The sequence below is a fragment of the Engraulis encrasicolus genome, chromosome 12, assembly GCF_034702125.1.
Source record: "Engraulis encrasicolus isolate BLACKSEA-1 chromosome 12, IST_EnEncr_1.0, whole genome shotgun sequence".
Classification (NCBI taxonomy): domain Eukaryota; kingdom Metazoa; phylum Chordata; class Actinopteri; order Clupeiformes; family Engraulidae; genus Engraulis; species Engraulis encrasicolus.
In genome coordinates, this window is record NC_085868.1 from 15,270,833 (window position 1) to 15,293,332 (window position 22,500).

The following is a 22,500-nucleotide window of genomic DNA, read 5'->3' on the forward strand; positions in this document are numbered from 1 at the left end:
TCTCTCTCTCTCTGTCTCTCTCTCTCTCTCTTCTCATTACCATGGACATCATGGCTGCCTACTCCAGGGCAGGCCTCTCTAATCCTGCTCATTAAGCCGTTAGCCAGCATCTCCAGATGGGCCATCACAGACGGAGCCTGACGCTCGCTCGCCTGGTAAACTGCTCATGAACGTCTGACAGAACGTGTGAAGAGGAGAGATGCAGAGTTTTATCTGCGAATGTGTGATACTTTCATCTGGTCCAGGCTAGTGAGAGTGCACACACAGACACAGCCACAAACATAAACACATGCGCAACCATGCAAGTATATACTCACACAAGCAAGCATTAAGACGCACGCACGCACGCACGCACGCACACACGCATGCAAACACACACACACACACACACACACACACACACACACACACACACACACACACACACACACACACACACACACACACACACACACACACACACACACACACACACACACACACACACACAGAAAAAACCCTGTCAACACATTTCACACTGCATCTGCCAATGTGTCATTGTTATATGCTGCATTTCTAGCTCAGTGAGTCATCATTATCATTATCATTATTACTATGTGCTAATGCTGTTGTTTACTTGGTTCATTTGGCATTTACTGTGAAAAGTGTTCTCAGCGCAGGGCCGTTGACAGGTTTGGTTAGGCCCGGAACAAGGTGAACTTAAGGCCCCCCCCACCACCCAATACATAATGAAATGAGGGCCCAGTTCTGGTCCCCCACTCGCCCATTTGTCAACCCCCCTGTCGGCGGTTCTGCTGAATGTCTTAGCAAAGGATTCAGTCACATCTCATTGCCAATACACCCATACCTCCATTATGTTATTAATTCCACTGGGAACAAGAAAAACATTTCACATCACTGTCAAGGATTATTAAAGTTAATTAAACAACTCATTGCCATCGTATCCATAGCTCGGTTTAGTTATTATTTTCGCTGAAGGATGGTTAAAGTTAATTAAATGACCCCGCTCTGAGGCACATCTGCGCACCAGGAGCAAATTGGTACACAGCTGTTTGCGAAAACGGATATAGATGAAGAACACATACTTTTCCCGAGGCTTATTGGTAGGCTTTTACCTACACAGCTCGCAATACAATTATTACATTAAAACAATGTAAACTGCTATTCTCATATAATCTTACCCTGAGTGAAAATCTTTTTTCATTACTTTTGTTTATCATATTATGCAGTCTTGCGCTACATTAGAATGACAGCTTAAACAAAGCAAGTGTATACAAGCAAGTCAGCATACAAATGTACTGTATAAGTGCATGAGTGTTTTCATCACCAGACTGACCCACAGTCCTTGAAAATCTTTTTGGTATGGTTTGCGCGCGGCGTGCCTGTTGCACACACCAGTGACAATATTTCACGGGGAAAATAAAACAGCTTTGTTTTTCAGGAAGCTAAACTCGGGTCCAAATGTGAGCAGTGTTTTTCCTGCAGTGATCATTTGCATGAAATGGGTCCCATATGTCCAAGCCGAGCCGAATCGAGTCAGTCTGAGCTGCCGTGTGTGTGTGTGTGTGTGTGTGTGTGTGTGTGTGTGTGTGTGTGTGTGTGTGTGTGTGTGTGTGTGTGTGTGTGTGTGTGTGTGTGTGTGTGTGTGTGTGTGTGTGTGTGTGTGTGTGTGTGTGTGTGTGTGTGTGTTTGGTGTGTGTGTTGAGAATAAGAAACAGTTTTTCTTTCAACTAATCAGGGGCTCTCTGAGCACACTGACAACCAATCATAGATTCAAGCAAAACAAAAAAGTTATTCAGATATTCAGTATATATATTTTTTCTAAATCTGTCATTACGTCAGTTAGGTAGAGCGCATGATTGTGTTAAGCAGGTCCACTTAAAAGGTCCATCTAGGATGCAAAAATGCAACAATGCAACCATGGCAACAGGTTCATGAAATACAATATGTCTAAAAGATCATAATGTGCATTCAACACAACTGTGTTGCCCTCTGAAATATGTTTAGTAGGTATATACTGACACCTGTTGGACAGTTTTTGGAATTGCAAGTATCGGTTTTCAATGTGTCCTTACCACCAAAAACAATAAGTGTGAGTATGTGTGTGTGTGTGTGTGTGTGTGTGTGTGTGTGTGTGTGTGTGTGTGTGTGTGTGTGTGTGTGTGTGTGTGTGTGTGTGTGTGTGTGTGTGTGTGTGTGTGTGCGTGTGTGTGTGTGCGTGTGTGCGCGTGCGTGTGCGTGTGCGTGTGCACACGAAATACCAATTCTCAGCCTCCATAGTGACAATGAAAATTTGGTCTACAGCTTAGGTGAAGAACAATATTCAAGAATAGCTGCAAAATGTGTTGCAGCATGCCATACCGTTAGAGACAGTGAAGATTTTCACTGAATGTGTGCACACATGTGTGAGAGTGAATGGGGGTGAGTGTGAATGTGTACGTACGTAAGAGAGAGAGAGAGAGAGAGAGAGAGAGAGAGAGAGAGAGAGAGAGAGAGAGAGAGAGAGAGAGAGAGAGAGAGAGAGAGAGAGAGAGAGAGAGAGAGAGAGAGAGAGAGAGAGAGAGAGAGAGAGAGAGAGAGAGAGAGAGAGAGAGAGAGAGAGAAAGATTGTACCTGCTGTTTTGCTGGACTGCCAGGGTTTAGAGGCGACTGAGGAGACTCCGTTGCCTTGACGAGGACCTCCAGAGGACACTTTGGACTTCAGAGGGGCACTGGACTGGACATCCTCTACCACCTCACTGGGGAGAGAAGAGAAGAGAAGAGAAGAGAAGAGAAGAGAAGAGAAGAGAAGAGAAGAGAAGAGAAGAGAAGAGAAGAGAAGAGGAGGGGAGAGGAGAGGAGAGGAGAGGAGAGGAGAGGAGAGGAGGGGAGAGGAGAGAGGAGAGGAGAGGAGAGGAGAGGAGAGGAGAGGAGAGGAGAGAGAAGATGTAAGTATGTAGGCCTATAAAGTATGTGAAACTAACGTCTAAAGACAGACACCATGTTCTCATCATATGCTACAGTATATAACTGGATTCTGGATTGAATGACTGTTCTTTCCTTCCTTCCTTCCTTTCTTTCTTTCTTTCTTTCTTTCTTTCTTTCTTTTTTTCTCTTTCTTTCGGTATGTATTCATGCATGCATTCATTCATTCATTCATTCATTCATTCATTCATTCATTCATTCATTCCACATATGTCTGGAACTCTGCATGCTCATGGAGAGCTCCTATAAGACAAAACAACTCTTCAGTAGACTGCTGCTGTATCCTTCGCCGTAGAGAGAGCAAACCCGTAACCAACTAATGCACTGCGCTTGCCAACCTCTAGAGTCCAAATGGGAAGTTAATAACTAATATCCCTGGAGCTCTTAAGAACTCCACTTTAATCACTTTAAAACTCCTTCAAACTTCTCACCCTGAGAAAAGCACTTTGCAGTCATGCGTAGGAGTTGTTTTGACCATCTGGCTCTATTATAAAGTACTGTAAGTGATCCTATCCTTAGCAACCATAACCCTCTGCGTTCCAATCAACAACTGAATGAGAAACTAATTATGGCAGAGCAAAGACAGTTACTGCTAGGAGAAGAGTTTAACCCCTTAAGACGCGGCTTTATACAATTGTTGTTACCAGTATGGTTATGACCAAGTCGTGGTGCATTACTAAAGGGCCTGTGTTGTGTCATAGTATTCTAGTGCTTTGGTAGTTATATTTCAATGACTATTACAGCGTGCCACTGAAGGTATGGCGCGCATTAAGGGGCCATTGAGCATGCTATTACTTTTCTGCTACAAATGATAAGGTCAACAATATGTCCGTGCTTAGCAGGTTGAGGGGATGATTGTGTTGAGGCGATGACTGAGCAGGTCCACTTAAACAGTCCATCTAGGATGCATGCAACCATGGCCACAGGTTCATGAAATACAATTCGTGTAAAAGATTAAAAGTGACAAAATGAAAATATGAAATGTCCACCTACTCCTTTTGAATAAAGGTGTAGTGCATGTATGTAAGTATGGAATAGGCCTATTGGAATTGCTGCAAATAATGTTTGAACTCAACACTAACTTCTGTTCCATGTACACATAACAGGAGTTCATCTTTTAAGTCCCTGCTCAAAGATACTGTAAGCCACCACAGTGGGTAAGGCGTTAAGTTTAGTTTAGTTTACTCAAGTTTAGTTTAGTTTATCTTAGCTTAGTTTAGTTTAGCTTAGGTTAGTTAAGCTAAGTTTAGAACTGTTCTTTTAAGAAAATGAAGGGTTAAATGGTACTGTGAAACGCAAATGACTGCATCGTAATGCAGGTGAGCATCTAAGAACGCCATCCCATGTGGTGCATATCAAATGAAACAAGGCATATGGATTGAAGCCTTCTTTTTTATAGGAAAAATAAAAGTGAATATAGAAAAGAAAATTAAAAAACAATTCAAGAATCTGAAGAGCGCAATGAATCCCTCTCTCGCATCATAATAAAGAACAGTGTGCGTATCCGTGAAAAAAAACCTCCAGTCATCAGTCACAGCAGGCTGTTACGTGCAAGGCCATGCCCTCTCCGCAGCAGTTGGCCAAACACGGAGCCAGGCCAGAGAGGAGCAGCAGTGTGCTGACAGGGTCGACAGAGAGGATTGAAGAGGAGCTTAGTGCTGAGATTAGCGCTCTTCCAGAATCGTTTGTGCTCCATGGCCCCCTTTTCCGATAGCAAAAGCTTTCCTGACCTTATATGTGGAAAGAGAGAAAGCAACCGCTGCTACATTCTTACCATTGCTGGCAGATATGACAAAATACGTAGCGTAATCCGGCTGCTCGCCGCTGATGATAAGGGGTTTGCGAGTGTGTCTGTATGCTGCAGCTATTCCCAGTCATGCGGATAGATAGATCCTGGGTTCCAAAAAGGAGACGTTCAGGGTTACATTTGTGTTCCCGTCAACAAGCTGAACTGTAATAAGTTGAAAGCTTGAACGAAGTCAAGCTAATTGGTGAAAATACCTGTACTATATATGCCAGTGTTTCATTTTTGTTTGTTTTTTAAGCTTTTATTTGATAAGTACAATGAAGAGATGATGGGAAATGAGTGGGAGAAGGACATGGGGAAAAGAACTAAGCTGGACTCAAACCTGGGTCGCCATGGGCCTGTATGTGGTATGGTATCTTCGCTAGGGATGTAAATAAAATCGAAATCTATCGATGTATCGGAAGTATTGGCTGGCGATGTAATCGAATCGCATCGTATCGTGGGGCATTCTTAAGAATCAAAAAGAATCGAATCGCTGGCCCCTGCGCAATGCCCTAGCTCCATAACACAGTAGTAGTGAAAAAGTAATTGGAAAAAATCGAATCGAACCGAATCGCATCGTATCGTGGGGAATTCTTAAGTATCGAAAACAAATTGAATCCCTGATTTAAGAAATCGATTCCGTATCGTATCGTCATGAAGGCTGTGATTTACACCCCTAGTCTTAGCACACTGCTCCACAGGACCCCCCAAAACTGTCTTTTTATTTCTCCTTTATTTTACCAGGGTGGTCACATTGAGGCAGTTGCCTCTTTTCCGATTGGGTCCTTTTGAGCACAGATAGAGACCACAGTGGCCAACCATTTACATTCTCAAGCTATTTAGCCCACCTCTGCAGTCGTGCTTGGTTCCACAAGGGTTAAAAAAGCTATCGGACGTGGACATTTCACTCATAAATTAAATGTCCTGCCACATATGTTTATATTTAATTCAGCCAATTCACTAAACAAGGTGATCTTAATTAGCACCACAATTCACATGATGCTCAATCATCACATGAGCAAATTAACTAATATGAAAACACCAAGAAGATGAAATGTGCAGCTGGTCTGCATGGTCTGTTCATCTTTTTTTCCAGCAATTGGTAGCAGTCAAAACAGAAGAACTTGGTAACACTTCCAAATAAGGGGCCATAATTAACAGTAAAGTAGCTACAACCTAATACTTAAGTAAGGGTTAATAATCATTATTTAATGCCACATTAGACACATATTAATTGTTATTAATGCATATGTTGAACATTAGTAAGCAGTTACTAAACTATTAGATAACTATTACATTGTGTTACAAGTTAATAGCATATTATTATTTAACTAATAGATAAGTAAGGACACAGTTAATAGTTAAGTAGCTATCAGGTCATACTTAACTAAGGACCAAAATTAACACTTACTTAATACAAAAGCAAGGCATAACTAATGGTTAATTAATACATAAATATTGGGTTTTGGGACCCTTATATTAGAGTTGGCTGAGGATAACTAATGGTTAATTAATAGATAGATATTGATATTTGGGACCCTTATATTAGAGTTGGCTGCGGATAACTAATGGTTAATTAATCGATAGATATTGGTGTTTGGGACCCTTATAATAGAGTTGGCTGAGCATACCTAATAGTCAAGTAATTAATCTACTGTTACATCTAGTTTTCACTCGTTCAAATCACTGTAATAGTGGCAACAGGAGCCATAAAACAAGGATTGGACGTACACTTCTCAAAGATGGTGGGGTGATGAGATGTAATTTTTTCATGTACCACTTATTAGTTTTATGGTAAAAACCCTACAATAAATGCAGAACATTATGAAGAGTAATAGTTTTGATGCGAAACTAAACTGTTCCTTTGTGATAATTAGGTTAATGTTTGAGAATATTAGCTCCAAGAAGAGCAGTGCATGATGGGTACGCAATCTATAGACAACAATAATTCGGTATTATTTAATCATTAGATATGCCTTACTTTTGTATTAAGTAAGTGTTAATTAAGGTCCTTAGTTAAGTATGACCTAATAGCTACTTAACTATTAACTGTACCCTTACCTATGTATTAGTTAAATAATTATATGCTATTAACTTGAGACACATGGTAAGGGGGCATATATATAATTATAATTAACATAATTAACAGCAAATTAGCTATAACCTAATACTTTAGTAACAGTTCATAATCACTACTTAATGCCACATTAGACACATATAAATTGTTATTAATTCACATGTTAAACATTAGTAAGCAGTTACTTAACTATTAGATAACTATTACCATGTGTCTCAAGTTCATAGCATATAATTATTTAACTAATAGATAAGTAAGGGTACAGTTAATAGTTAAGTAGCTATTAGGTCATACTTAACTAAGGACCTTAATTAACACTTACTTAATACAAAAGTAAGGCATATCTAATGATTAAATAATACCGAATTATTGTTGTCTATAGATTGCGTACCCATCATGCACTGCTCTTCTTGGAGCTAATATTCTCAAACATTAACCTAATTATCACAAAGGAATGGTTTAGTTTCGCTTCAAAACTATTACTCTTCATAATGTTCTGCATTTATTGTAGGGTTTTTACCATTAAATTTAATAAGTGGTACATGAAAAAATTACATCTCATCATCCCACCATCATTGAGAAGTGTACGTCCAATCCTTGCTATATAATGGCTCCTGTTGCCACTGTTACAGTGATTTGAATGAGTGAAAACTAGATGTCACAGTAGATTAATTACTTAACTATTAGATATGCTCAGCCAACTCTATTATAAGGGTCCCAAACACCAATATCTATCGATTAATTAACCATTAGTTATCCGCAGCCAACTCTAATATAAGGGTCCCAAACACCAATATCTATCTATTAATTAACCATTAGTTATCCTCAGCCAACTCTAATATAAGGGTCCCAAAACCCAATATTTATGTAGGCTATTAATTAACCATTAGTTATGCCTTACTTTTGTATGAAGTAAGTGTTAATTTTGGTCCTTAGTTAAGTATGACCTGATAGCTACTTAACTATTAACTGTGCCCTTACTTATCTATTAGTTAAATAATAATGTGCTATTAACTTGTAACACAAGGTAATAGTTATCTAATAGTTAAGTAACTGCTTACTAATGCATTAATAACAATTAATATGTGTCTAATGTGGCATTAAGAAATGATTATTAACCCTTACTTAAGTATTAGGTTGTAGCTACTTTACTATTAATTATGGCCCCTTATTTGGAAGTGTTACCGAGTATTTCTCTGGAATGTCAACGGTAATCTGAAATGACATCCCTTCCAAGAACCCCGTTGTAATAACTTTAAAGGGACACTGTGCAGGAAATGGTCAAAAAAGGTACTGCAACTATATGGTGCTCATTGAAACTGGGCTGCCTATTGCCAAATTTGATGTTTACATGAAAGTTTACTAAGTAATAAACTACAGTAATATTTTCTAGTATGGTCCAAGCACAGTCATTTTTGCAGCTAAAAATGGCTATTTCTGGAAATTCAAAATGGCGGACCATGGAGAAGATCCCCCTTTTCATGTATGAAAAGTGCAATTTTTCCAGTCATAATGAATACTTAGAATTTGATGCTGGTGGAATTCTGGAAATGAACAACTAAAAATGTCACACAGTGTCCCTTTAACACCTTTACCAGAACTGAGCTTTCACATCTTCACTTATACTCCTTCCAGTTCCATTATTATATTACGGCACTTTAAGAGCTTACGGCCCACCACTTACTCTTTGATCTCCCGGTGGGATACAGCTTTGAGTGCTCCGTAGCCTACTAAGCTGCTTGGGATGAAAGCACCTCTAAAATGTTATCCAACAGACTGTAAAACAGTAAAAAAAACGGGAATTGATGGACACACTTCTCACTCTCATGTCTCACATTAACTACATTCGTTTACCACCAAATAATGTGGAATGGTGCAACTGTTTTCTGTTACTCCATGGATGTATTTTAATACATCTCAAACCACTACATCCAACTGCATGCACTGGATTTGATCAGAGTCATAACTCATTCAAAAATGTGTCACTGAAAATCTTAACATGGCTGGCAGGCTTGATCTGAACGTTCAACCTGAGACGATTGATAAGATAGAGGTCTCTTCTCAAAACCTAGGACAGTGTCCTTCCAAGTGTGTCAGCTTAATTAGTCACACCCAGTGATTGGATACTCTTTATTAGTCACACCCAGTGATTGGATATTATGTAGAGTTCACCAAAGAGTATCCAATCACTGTGCGTCATTAATTAGGCTGATATACTTGGAAGGACACTGTCCTAGGTTTTGAGAAAGGCCCAGAGACGTATTTAGGATACTTTTCCGGGATCCATGTGACGTCAGGTGTTCCCATATGCGAGCCACCACTAAACGCCACAGAAAAATAAGATCACACCGCCTTACAGGACTGGACTCTCCTTTGCATTGATAGAGCTTGTTATGATTCATCTTGGTGTACTCATAATGAATATCTTTGCCTCTACTGTTTCCAATGCAGGGTTAGGCCCTGGACACGAGGAAAGAGGAGAACAGAAAGCCCTTGGCAATGCCACCAGGTGGAGCCCAAACAGCCACCAGGTGGAGCCCTCTGCTAAAATTGTAATGATCAGAGACGTGAACAGGAATGAAATATTCTGCACCCCTGCCACCAACTCACTCTGCAAGCAACCTGCCAGAGGTATCAAAAGTAAAAGCAGAAATAAATGTATGGTGTAACTAAGTGCAACACTAGCACGTAGTATCATATTGATACACCAGTTATTCCACTATAACTAATAAGATAGACTGTGTTCTAACTGAAAAACACTAAAACCTTTAAAAAAAGAGCCCCCCAAAAATCTCATCCAACCAGAATCAGATTATCATTAGACAGGTACTCTGGTGGTTGCTCAGTGACGTTACCTGTTTAAGAAGGAAGCTGCGTTTCAATTTTTAACTTCTAATTTTACTTTTGACATCTCTGCAACTTGCCCTGTCCATCCATACAGAAGATTTTGGTTTGTTTTTTTAAACCAGAGACTCAGAAACATGTTACAATTACAACATCCTACAATTACACAGTCGTTGGCGTTCAAAGATTCTCATAATGTAAGGTACACCGTCATATGGAGTTCCCACTGTACATCTGTGCTTCTTAAATTAGAAACTAACAGCACATAATGCACATATTTCCTTCGTGTAATTCCCTGGTTACTAGGCTGAGTAGTCAGGGAGGGTTGTACTTTGTGATTAAGTCACTACCTTGACTTTGGGGGAAGAAAAGTTGGGTGTGGCAAGTTGTGATGTAATGTCTTGTATGTCGTATTTGCAGAGGTACAGTACAGTAGGAAACATGTCATGCTGAAACCTCATGTAGTAGCACACAAACCAGAAATAGAGAAGAAAAGACAAGAAGGGGAAAAAGAGGAGCAAAAAGCAACCTTTATTGGCAGAAACCCACAGGATAGCAATCTACATGATAGTGCACAGAGAAGGGGTAAGAAAGAAGAAAAAGAACAGTGATTAAGGCCCTCTACTGAAATGTATCAACTACATCTGAAGATTATACAGCACAGAGAGAGGAGAGAGACGTCGATACTGAATCGTGTCACAGAGAAAGGTGTTATAGAGAGCAAAGGGGAAATATAAGGGTGGTCTCGCCAGGAAAAGCATGCAAACTCGATGCACAAAGCACTTAAACAGACCGTACAGTGACTCTGCTGCTCACAGACTCTTGATTGTATCCACACATCCATACATGTACATCCCTCCGCGCACTAATTTGATAAACGCTCCCCAAGCATACTGTAAATCATTTGGCATCTGTCTTATATATTCTAATTTAAGAACTATTCACTCGGTGTGGTGAACTCTCACTCTCTCACACGCAAATACAATACAGCTTTCATACATACACACGACTCACACTCTCACAAGTCAACACACACAAGGCACATGACCTTCACACACACGCGCATACACATTGGCACACACGCACAGCACATTAACATGCGTGTCCCTCTCACACACAAATACACACACACACACACACACACACACACACACACACACACACACACACACACACACACCCCACACACACACACACACACACACACACAAAAAAACACAAAGACACAAGCGCACACACACACACACACACACACACACGCACGCACGCACGCACACACACACACACACACACACACACACACACACACACACAGGTCCCATATTGTTATTATTACTGCACATTGAGCACTCTTGCGGAGACTCCGTGGTGCCAGTCCCGAAGCTTGTTGTACATGGGCCCCACCACCTCCGGGTCCACCTTAGTCGCCCTGGCAACCGACCCCAGCGTAGGAAGGGAGGCAGCAAGAAGAAGCCAGAGAGGAAGAGGAGTATGGAGGGATGCGCAGCAGAAGAGGAATAGAAGAGTGGAGCAGAGGATGCAAGGAAGTAGAGAAGAAGAAAGACATTAGAAAAAAAGGAATTACAGCATGTTGCGGGTTGGTTTTTTTTTTTCCCCTATGAAAATGAAAAAAATAAGGAACCACAGCAGAGCTATTGAATGAAAGATAGTGGGGTGGGGGGGGGGGGGGGGGTCTGGCCACAAGGGTACATGCCAACATGCTACCATGCAGAGAGGATTGCATGCACAAATACACACACACACACACACACACACACACACACACACACACACACACACACACACACACACACACACACTTTTCAAGAGGAAAACATAAAGGTCTGTGATTTTCTTTTCGTCGAGGCCCTTTTGGGTTAACCGTCATTACGTTCAAACAGCCCGTGTAGAAGACACAAGGTGCTGGTTTGAATTATCCATCCCCAAATGTTTACAAGCATCCCTAAACAGTTTCTTTCTACCGCTGCCAACTAAACGGCATCATCATAGCTGGTAATCTTACCCCATTTTTTTTCCTAGAGAATCACACACATCGCTAGCAAATGAGGTGGTTATGATTTACTGGGAAGAAACTCTCAATCTCCCACAATCCTGCATGACTAGCCCCACCGACAATTTCACACCAGAGAAAGGGTCTGTTTTTTGCACGCACAACTTTGGTTTGGAAGGACAAACTTTTGGAAAGTAGCTCTTTCGTGTACTAGATGGGATTTACAATTTGCTGAAAAAGCGGGACTACATCATACCAACATTGCTATATTGCTACAGAGAGATTTAAGTAAGAGATAAAAGACATGGCCATTATCATTTTGGTGCCAATAAGGTTATTGCAGAATTTCTGCATGAAAGAAAGAATCTGCTTTCTGGATGGCTGTCTCGAGCTCCAGGTGGGACCCAGGCAGGATGCAGGGTCATGCCCATTACCAAGCTACTTCAGTGGGCCTTCTCTGATGTGGCGACCCACCCCCACCCCATGGATCTCTTCAAAACACATCAGAACACTCCAGAAATGGGCTAATGTACCCAAAACTCGGCTTTGGTAAAAACAAAAAAACACGGCCGTTATGAGCGGGAAGGAACCCATGTTAGTGGAACCCTCATGGAACATGCTTAGCAACGGTAACCACAACACTAGGCTGCCAGTCACGCTCATGTCTGTGTTGAACAGAACACAAAAAACTACAGCAGTGTGGACACACGCACGCACACACACACACACACACACACACACACACACACACACACACACACACACACACACACACTTGCACGCGCGCACACACATGTGTACACACACACACACACACACACACACACACACACACACACACACACACACACAATCATCACTTACTTCTTCGCAGAGCTGTTCTCTGGAGCTTGATCTGTGGGGAAAGACAAAAAGAAAGATAAATGACATGATGAATGATAATGGTAAAAGTCTTTTCTAGTAAGTAAAAAAGCAACATAATATGGGTAGCAAGCCAACGCTATAATAAAAACCAGCCTTAGTTTCCGAAAACATAAGTTTGGCTGAGTGTACTTTGAAAAGATGAATCAGACCGATTTTCTCCTGTGACACAAAGTTTTGCCAGGGCCCTAGAAAGTCTTTTTTTGCAGGTGCATGCAGTGTTTTAAAGTTTAAAGATCGCAACACTGCTTCTTCGATTTTACCACTTTATTTTGTTAATCTATTAATTTTCATTTGTTTTTGTTTTTTTGGTGGGCTGACGTTTTGACCCTCATCAACGAGGCCTATTTTGTGGGAACATCATTCATTAGTGAAATCCAAAATGTACCCTGTATACCAGGGGTCCATAACCCTTTCCAACTTGGGGCCCAAATTTTAACTTTCAAAAAACTTCAAGGCCCACCTCTGACCCAACAAACAATAAAATAAATAGTCAACAGCATCACACAAGAATATTATTTTGACTTTTAGAAAATGAATGAAGGCCCACTTTGAATACCTTCAGGGCCTATCAGTGGTGCCCGGGCCACAGTTTGAGAATCACTACTGTATACCACATACCCAGTGCCCTGCTTGACATAAGGGTGCCTGAACAGGTCCTTAGTATCTTCACTGATACTACTGATTGGCACAAACTAAGCAGATCATTTCTGAGTTATCTCTTCTGAGCATTTGATAAACTGATTGCAGACAAAGACTATCTGTAAAAATCGCACTTTGCCATATTTTTAAAGTAGCATCAAGATATACTTGAAAGACACAGCGCCGTGTATAGGCAATGGATACTTGGTGTATACAGCCTGTTGAGGTGACTAATTAACTCTTCAGAAAGATGAAAGGACCTTAATGCCCCATAGAGGAGATTAAGTTACTTGAAATTTCCTGTGAGCATAAAAGGCAGCATGCTCCTTCGGCTATGGGATGTTGGCTTTTTTGCTAGCACATATTTGCGTGTGTGTGTGTGTGTGTGTGTGTGTGTGTGTGTGTGTGTGTGTGTGTGTGTGTGTGTGTGTGTGTGTGTGTGTGTGTGTGTGTGTGCCTGCCTGCCTGCGTACATGCGTGCGACAGAGACAGAGAGGGAAGAGAGAAAGAGAGAGAGAGAGAGAGAGAGAGAGAGAGAGAGAGAGAGAGAGAGAGAGAGAGAGAGAGAGAGAGAGAGAGAGAGAGAGAGAGAGAGAGAGAGACAGAGAGACAGAGAGAGAGAGAGAGAGAGAGAGTGAGTGTACATGTGCGTGTGCAAATGTGTTTGTATGCATGTACATGTGTGACTGTGACTGTGTGCATGTGCGTAGGTGGCAGGAAAATTCAGACGTTGCTAACCTACCAAGCAGCATCCTTGTCCAGCACAGCTGTACAAACACACCACTGGTGTCTGTCTACATGAACCTGACGGCCTCACTGGCATTAGCCTGGCCTACAACACACTACGCCTACGTCCTTGTTTCTCTACATGCAATGGAATATGGTCATTATGACATGTTCAAGGAAAATGACAGACTTTGATAAATCTGGGGTGCATTTCTCAAAACCACAGTCGCTAACTATGTTAGCTACTTTGTTGTTTGCGACGTATTTATCCCATTGGCAACTACCCAAGTTGCTAACTGGATAGCAACTAAGCTTTTAAGAAATGCACTCCCGGCCATCATGACACCAACAGAAAACCTGTAGAGGACCTGACAGATCGCAGTATCCGGAAACCTATGGAACATTCTAGAACATTTGAGAGAAGTCGTAACCGTCATGAAACCTTCAGAAGATTCTAAATCATATAGAAGTCTGGCGGCCAGACTCAGGTCACCACAACACCATCGTAAAACGTTAAACACAACTTCAATATCTAAGCGACAGAAGCGCCTAGAGTGTCTGAACACTGCAGTGACTGTCATAAACGTCAGCTCACAGTAGCTCCGGTGGCATTCTCCTGTCGCCCATGCCCGGCTGGGCTGCCAAGCGGGGCTTACGGCCAGAGTGGCACAGTAAGCCTCGTGGAGGCATGAGTGATGACAGGACTGGCACACACTGTGAAGGGGGCACACAGGGGGTTGGTAAGGAGGGTGGGGGGGTGGGCGGCAATACCGTACCTTACCTCATAGCCTGGCATCATGCTCCATATGTCATGTTCTACTTCATGACAATAGTGTGCGTGTGGCAGACGAGACCTGTCTGTGCTCTAGACATGGGCTTACTGTGTACTGACTTTAGTCTCAGTGTGTGTGTGTGTGTGTGTGTGTGTGTGTGTGTGTGTGTGTGTGTGTGTGTGTGTGTGTGTGTGTGTGTGTGTGTGTGTGTGTGTGTGTGTGTGTGTGTGTGTGTGTGTGTGTGTGTGTGTGTGTTTGTGCCGTGTCGGTGTGTATGAGTGTGCGTGTATGCGTGTACAGTATCTCTGCATGTGATGTGTCGTGTGTGTCAATGCCACATTGGCATGCAATGATAAAGCAATCCCCCTGCCTATGGGCTTTACCCAATACAATGAACACATACCATACTTGTTTATTTTCATATCGTTCATATTGCTTCAAGAGGTGGAGACACAGACTTCAGAGAGTGAAAAATCCTGCCACGCATATTTGGTACAACCTGATGATCCTAATTTAGCACATAAATAATCAAGCAGGTAGATGTGTTGATTAGTCCAATTACCGATGATAAGCACATGTTGACAGGAATTTCACACTAGCACCAATGCACAGGCGAGAAGTACAATGGAGATGCTTCTGAAGGTCGGATCTCTTCCTCTCTATCACGGTTAAGTTTAAAAGCCCACTAAACAAGTTTGAATGTTTCCCTACCAGTTGTCTTGAAGGACAATGTTGTGTTCCTGAAAATCCAGCCTGTTGTTAAAATGTACCGTATGTGTACTGTAATTCTGTGTATCTTTTGAGACGGGACGAGAGGCCTTCTTTTCCAAGTGGGGTACTCTGCCAACAGGTGAAGTCAAGAGACTGTTCATTCACCTACTATCTTACTTACTACCTGTATATGTAATTTTTAAGTATTTTTTTGTGATTTAAGTATCGTTTGACTTATTAAGGTGATGAAATAATTAAAAAAAGATTAAGTGTTGATATAAACTATTTCCTAGATACCTTTTATTTATCTTTTTTTTAGCTCTGCGCTTTAGTTTAGCTCTGCGCTAAAAGGTTTAATAAGGGCTTTTTAACTTAACCTGTAGTATGGAGTGCCTCAAAAGTTGCTTTTCATATTTTTTCAGGGCATATTATATCCCATTGAATTTTCCATACCATTCTCGGTGCCGGTGATCTGTGCCAGGATGCGGAAGGAGCGTGACTGGGTGGTGCCGGTGCGGGGGTGCCAGTCCTCCGTGTCCTCCACCAGCCGCTTCTTACTGGAGTCAATACTGGAGGCCACCACCGGGGGCAGCGTCACGTCATGCTGAGCCGTCAGCACAGGCTTCTTCGCCGTCCTGAGAGGCACACATGGGAACACACACACATGCACAAGCAGACACACACACATACACACGCACGCACGCGCACACACACACACACACACACACACACACACACACACACACACACACACACACACACACACACACACACACACACACACACACACGCAGACACACACACGCACACACACACACACACACACGTACACACACACACACACAGTTAGCCACAGTAACACCACTGTCATAAATATCCTAATTAGCCTCACATAGTTTGTGTTGACATGTGAAGCCACAGTGGCGTTTGTAACGTTACTATTACTGGAAAGCCCTTTGGCGGGGCTAATTGAATAGCTCGGGGGGACAGACAGACATTTTGATTCATCACTCAATACTCAATACTGTTGCAATAATCCGCCCACTGTGCCAAATTAGCAAGCCCCTTTCATCCACACAGAACCACGGGGAACAATACAGCATTTCCAGGAAGATATTTCAGGCATTTGATTTAGCGACTGGGCCAGTCAAAGCCAGTGGTCCATCTCCGAATAGAAGAGTTTCGCTTTACAAAGAAAACAAAGCCATGAGAGGACTCTATTAGTGGTGTAATTTCACCACTGGCTAGGAGTTCATATGTACCCACACACGGGTATATCAATTAATATACATCCAGGACAAGTCAATCAATGTTCTTGGCGGACCTCCGAGATGAGTTTACAGGACAAAATCGTAAAACTTTTATACCAAATGCAAACACGAGTGGCATAATCCACTTCCTTTGAAAACCTCCAAAATGAGTTTACCGGAATGGACTCTTAAAACTTTTTGGACCCAATGAAAATGGGACTCAATCAAGATGAATCTAAATTCAATCTTAGACATTTACAATAATGCACCGCAAGGTTTCCCATTTACCTGGGGGGAGTTTTCCTTTCAGGTGGAGAAACAGCAGGAAGGAAAGGAATGCGGAGGAGTGCGGAGGAGTGACGAAGAGAGAGCGAGGGAGAGAGAGAGAGAGATAGGGAGGAAGAGAGCAGATCCAGGAGCAAGGACAGATTTAAACAGATAAGGAGATAAATTAAGCATGTTACCAAACTAAACAAAACTTCCAAATTCCTTAAGTAGTGTATACATACTGTGTAGCCCACTGGCAATCTGTAGTACCACTTCACCACACACACACACACACACACACACACACACACACACACACACACACACACACACACACACACACACACACACACACACACACACACACACACACACACACACACACACACACGCACACGCACACGCACACGGCACACACACGGCACACACAAACAGTACATAGTACTATATTGCTCATATGCAAAACGTACACACGTGCACAAACATACACGCGCACACACACACACACAAGCGCTCCATCCCAGACCACTTACTTTAGAATGCTCTGGGGACCACTACACAGAAGGAAGGAGGAGAGAGAGGAGAGAGGAGAGAGAGGAGAGAGAGGCAAAGAGAGACATTTAATCCAACAAACTATCAAAATGGAAACAACATCCGGAAGTGATTAATTACAATCAGCTAAAAACTCACAAGCCATATTAGTTACTGAGCAAACACAGACGGGTTTTATTTTAGCTCAGACATAATAAGGCATAATATCTGATGGCTGGATATCTAAATTAGAAGTGAAAAGGGGTCTCGGCTGTAATTCAGCACTGATGTTATCAGACAAGTCCTTGCAGGCTAATATTTATCATGCCGCACGTCAATGTCAGGGAGGAAATTAGGTATTTGTGGCTTGTTAGGGAAATGGCTGATTCTCAGGACCTGAAAACATTTAGTCTGGTTTTGGTTTGTGTATATGCATTGTATATGATACTTTCACATTAAATGTATGCAGCAATTCAGTGACTGCTCCTGATGTGATGCTGGTGCACTACAGCGTATTACCAGCAGGTGGCAACAGTGGATACTGTTGAATTGGCTGCCTTGGTTACCTCAATGGAAACCATTCATTTTCAAAACTTTGTCAAAGCCAGCCTTGCTTCATTGCAAACCTTCATATTTTCCAATCTCCATTTTCTTTTTTTAACGAGAATTGTTAAGCTCATTAGTTTTCGCCATCTGTGTGTCTGTAACATCATACGCTTCTGTGTAAAATATCCTAATGAGAATAACCTTTGTTAGAAAAAAATGGGATTGGAAAATATGAAGTGTGCTTTCAAGATCTTCGTCGGTCTTAAAAATGGTTTCCATTGAACCATATTTTGCAAACAGAAATCATCACATTATGCAGTATTATTACATAATGTGCTGTTACTCTGTGTCTGCGTGTCTGCGTGCCTGCCTGCGTGCCTGTGTGTGTGTGCACGTGCGTGTGTGCGTGTAGCACATGTTTGAAAGGGACTGGTGGTGGGATTGGGAGAGAAGAGATGGGCAGCACTGGGCATACTGCTATAAATACACACAAGTGCATGGCAGAGTGCACCACAATTAATGGGTGGCCTTAAATAAACACATTGACAGGGCACAGACAGACACCCACAGATGCCACCCACTACACTACACTACACCACCACACTATACAACACTACACTACTCCACAATGTGGTGCGATGACATGACACGGGGGGCTCTGGATCAGTGGTTCTCAAAGCAGGGCCCGCAGATCAGACTGAAGTGCATCTGTGATTTTTTTTTTTTCTTTTTTCTTTTTTTTTTTCTAAACACAANCACCCTTATGGGGGACCTAATTTTTTTTATTATTTGTCTTTCATTCTTTCTTTTTTTCTTCTCTCTTTTAAATATATATTTTCGTTTACCTTTCTTTTTTAATAAATCAATACAATAAATACAAAAATGTCAGACCATCTGTGATATTTAGCAATCATCAATTTTGCTCATTATCCCTATATTGACAACATTGATCAATAATGGTTGCTGTCAAAAACGTAGATGCAGTTATGACCACTGCATTAGGTCTCCCTGGCCCAAAAGGTTTGAGAGCCCCTGCTGTGAAGTAAGTGCCCGCATGGCACTCTATGAAATGGTGCAGCAGATCCTGAGGTTTCAGTAAGTGTGAGTGTACTATGCTTTCAGGTGCTAAGAAAAGTGGATGTTGCCATTTTAAATGGACAAATCCGCTTGAAGAGAAGAGCGCTGAAGTAAGGAAATCAGTGAATGAGGGCATTAACCCTAGCCAGGCTGCGCCCTCCTAGTGACGCAACACCTTCGGCAGGGAATCAGATCAAATCGCGATTGCAAGTCTATGATAATCAGGCAACATTAACCCCATCACATAAACAAATGTCACAGGAAGTGCAGAAGTAAATGTTGAGGTTGTTGAGTATTCAGCTGCTCAAGTGTTTTCAGTTGTTTATGGACGACATTATTACAGTGAAATGATGAATAATGGAGGCAAGAGAGTACAGGTACAGTGAGTAGTGGCAGAGATACTGTTGCTAATCCCATCCCACCCCTCACTTCCTATCTCATGCCATGACTGAGGTGCCCTTGAGCAAGGCACCTAACTCCATACAGTCAGAGCTCCTTTAGAAACAATCTCTGGTAGTGGTGACAAATGAACAGCAATGCAGCATTCAAATGACTGCTGACTGAAGACACCTACTCTTGAAGCCAAAACAACGAAACGAGGCAATTTAATCAGTTTTTTTAACAATCCATCAAACTACAAAGCACCCTTTTATCTCTCCCCACAAGTGAAGAAAGTTATGAGGCCTACAGTGTTTCTTTCTAGGAAAACAAGCGAAATGGGCAGTGAATACGGCTTCTGTGCAGTAACTGACTCCGGATCAGATTTATGTTCCTGGGGGCCGTGCTAACCGCCTGAACGCTCACACTGACTCATCAAGGGAGGACATGGGATGATGAGCTCCAGGGGCCGTTGGCAGCCTTCACCGGGCCAAGGACAAAATCCTCTTCAAGGGCCCCCTTTTATCAGTCATACAGTGTATTGGAAACCTAATTTTGGGCTCAGGACAACTGATCCATATGTGTCGGGCAGCCTGTGCACTCATCTACACTAACAAGGCCAATAATCAACATCTAGACTTCAACTGCAGAATATACTGACAGACAACTACTCTAATGCTGTGGACTAACTAGGGTACAAACGGGAGTCGCTGACAGGACAGCTGAACTTAAATTCACACCAAGACTTATCAATGACTGTGGAGATGGGAGTTAGTAAATCACTGTACGATTCGACAGCCCTGTGCACTACCTTGGGTTCACACGAGGGCACTGCTCAAGAGTTTGCTTGTGAAACACTGGACTTTTTTTTTGAACAGCTAACATGGCCTGGATGAATGAGGATCGAAGCTGACACATTGAACCACTGAACTGACTTCAGGGTACACTTAGTCTTCCTGTTTCTCTGGGAATAGAGTGCTTGCCATGGCCCGATGACTAATCAGTGGGCATGAGACACATCGACAGCTGAACTCTCTCTGTTCCACTCTCACAGGCACCACGGAGCTTCAGTCCTGTCACACCCAGGCAAGAAAACTAGGCAACTGCCAAGGGCCCCCAGCTGAAAGGGCCCCCCCTGGTGATGACTGGTTGTGTACTTGTTTTTAAACGACAGTAAAGAAAACAGTTTGAATGTGGGGACATCATGTCTTTAAATTCAATAACCGAAAAGCGTTATTGCTATTGAAATATCTCTCGGGGTAGCCCTCTGCAATAGTCTGAAGAGAGGAGGAGGGGGGGGGGTGTCTCTCTTCGCCTAGGGCCCCCAAATTCCTTCAAACGACCCTGATGGGCTTTATGGGTGAACACAGCACTGGCATTACGCTGAATGAGTGGAGCGTTAGTCACAGGGCCGGTGGGGTGGGGTTGGGGCTTACTGGTGAGGCGTGCATCTGTCCATCCTCCCCTAGCCACCACAGACAGGATTCAAGTGCACATGGTACGGTGGTTGGGTGAAACAGCAAAATGAGACCGGCTCCATGGGTACAAACAGCACCAGAGCCACACCAAATGAGTGAAGCGTTAGTCATAGGACCGGGTCGGGGGGTTGGGAGGTGAGGCATGCATGTGTCCATCCACAGCAGGCAGAACCCACAAATGTGCAGGGGGTGGTGGTGACAAATACCAAAATGGCAACTGGTGAACACACCAATACACACACACGGAAAGAAAGACATACGTAGTTGGACACTAAGTCACTCAAACACAGAGAGAGGGAGAGCGATAGAGAGAGAGAGAGAGAGAGAGAGAGAGAGAGAGAGAGAGAGAGAGAGAGAGAGAGAGAGAGAGAGAGAGAGACTCCCGTTCACACACTCACTCACACAAAAAGCACACAGGTAACACACATGTATGCAAATAAGCAGACTCACTTGCTCACGGGCTGCCTCGGTCGAACAATGGAGAACAAAAGAGGAGAGAACGGAAAGCGACAGGTAAACATAAGAAAACACTGTTTCGTCAGAAAGGGAAACTCAGAGATGCTTCACATGTGAAACCAAACAGTCGGCACACAGTGAGCACACACGAAACACCCTCACACACATGCAGTTCCTTACCTGTGCAGGTTGAAATGTCAAAACTCTATTACAGCAATAGTTCATGTTCCAGTGAATACACATCATTAACTTCAGTGTGATAGCGTGTAACAACATGTAACATTAGGTAAATACAGGATCAGGATAAAGTTAAGACTAACGAGTCATGAAAGTAGTACATGTTGCATGTTGTTGTTACACATGTCGATCCAACACACAAAAGAGGCCATCACAGTCTTGCCCAATATGCTAATGCCAGTTGGCGTGTTTATAGACAGAGCTACGTTTCATCTTGTCATCACGCTTCCCACAAACTTAAATCAGAGAGGAAACCACTGAAACCAACCTCACAATCCAAGTCACGGCCATACAGAGGCAACGATGCGAGAAGAAAGACAAAAGTGGCCTTCACAAATGGTCCCTAGACACTCTATGGAGCTATTCTCTTCTTGGCGGCTAATCTAGCCTCTAACTAACTATTATGTGCTAAAAAAAAACAGTCTGAAGGTGACCACAAAGGATCCCGGAGAAAAGCATGACAACAATATGACCTCCCAATGGGTCCATCATCACAGATCAAACAGAGGCCAGACTTGTGGTATGGGTGAGAACAAACGTTGGAGTCCTCACTAACGATTTCAATGACTACTCACTGCTGTGAATAGGCCAACAGCCACCAGTGTACACACATACATAAATACACGTACATTAGGGTGCATCAGTTGCCCCCTATGAAAAGATATCGCCTTGGCCCTATAGTAAAAATGTTCTACACCCAGTAAAAACACACTGTGTAAAATATTTTGAAATTTGGATGAAGTCTACCGGGGCCACCAGCCCCATGAAAATAGAAAATAATGGTGATAGTCAGAATCTTGGAATAGAAATGGACATTTTGCT

The 22,500-nt window shown here is 42.5% G+C and overlaps 1 protein-coding gene across 2 annotated transcripts in view; it reads right to left on the bottom strand.

The window, feature by feature from the left end:
• The window catches only part of pdlim5b (PDZ and LIM domain 5b), a 136,886-nt gene that overhangs the window by 19,599 nt on the left and 94,787 nt on the right, over window positions 1-22,500 (bottom strand). The window contains exons 5-10 of one of the 2 annotated variants that reach the window (XM_063211694.1): window positions 21,436-21,446; window positions 17,509-17,529; window positions 16,997-17,011; window positions 15,912-16,093; window positions 12,550-12,580; window positions 2,614-2,738 (exon numbers count right to left, since the gene is read on the bottom strand). In XM_063211694.1, the coding sequence (XP_063067764.1) occupies window positions 2,614-2,738; window positions 12,550-12,580; window positions 15,912-16,093; window positions 16,997-17,011; window positions 17,509-17,529; window positions 21,436-21,446 (385 nt within the window). The remainder of the gene's footprint in view (window positions 1-2,613; window positions 2,739-12,549; window positions 12,581-15,911; window positions 16,094-16,996; window positions 17,012-17,508; window positions 17,530-21,435; window positions 21,447-22,500) is intronic. The other variant, XM_063211693.1, reaches the window with a different exon arrangement.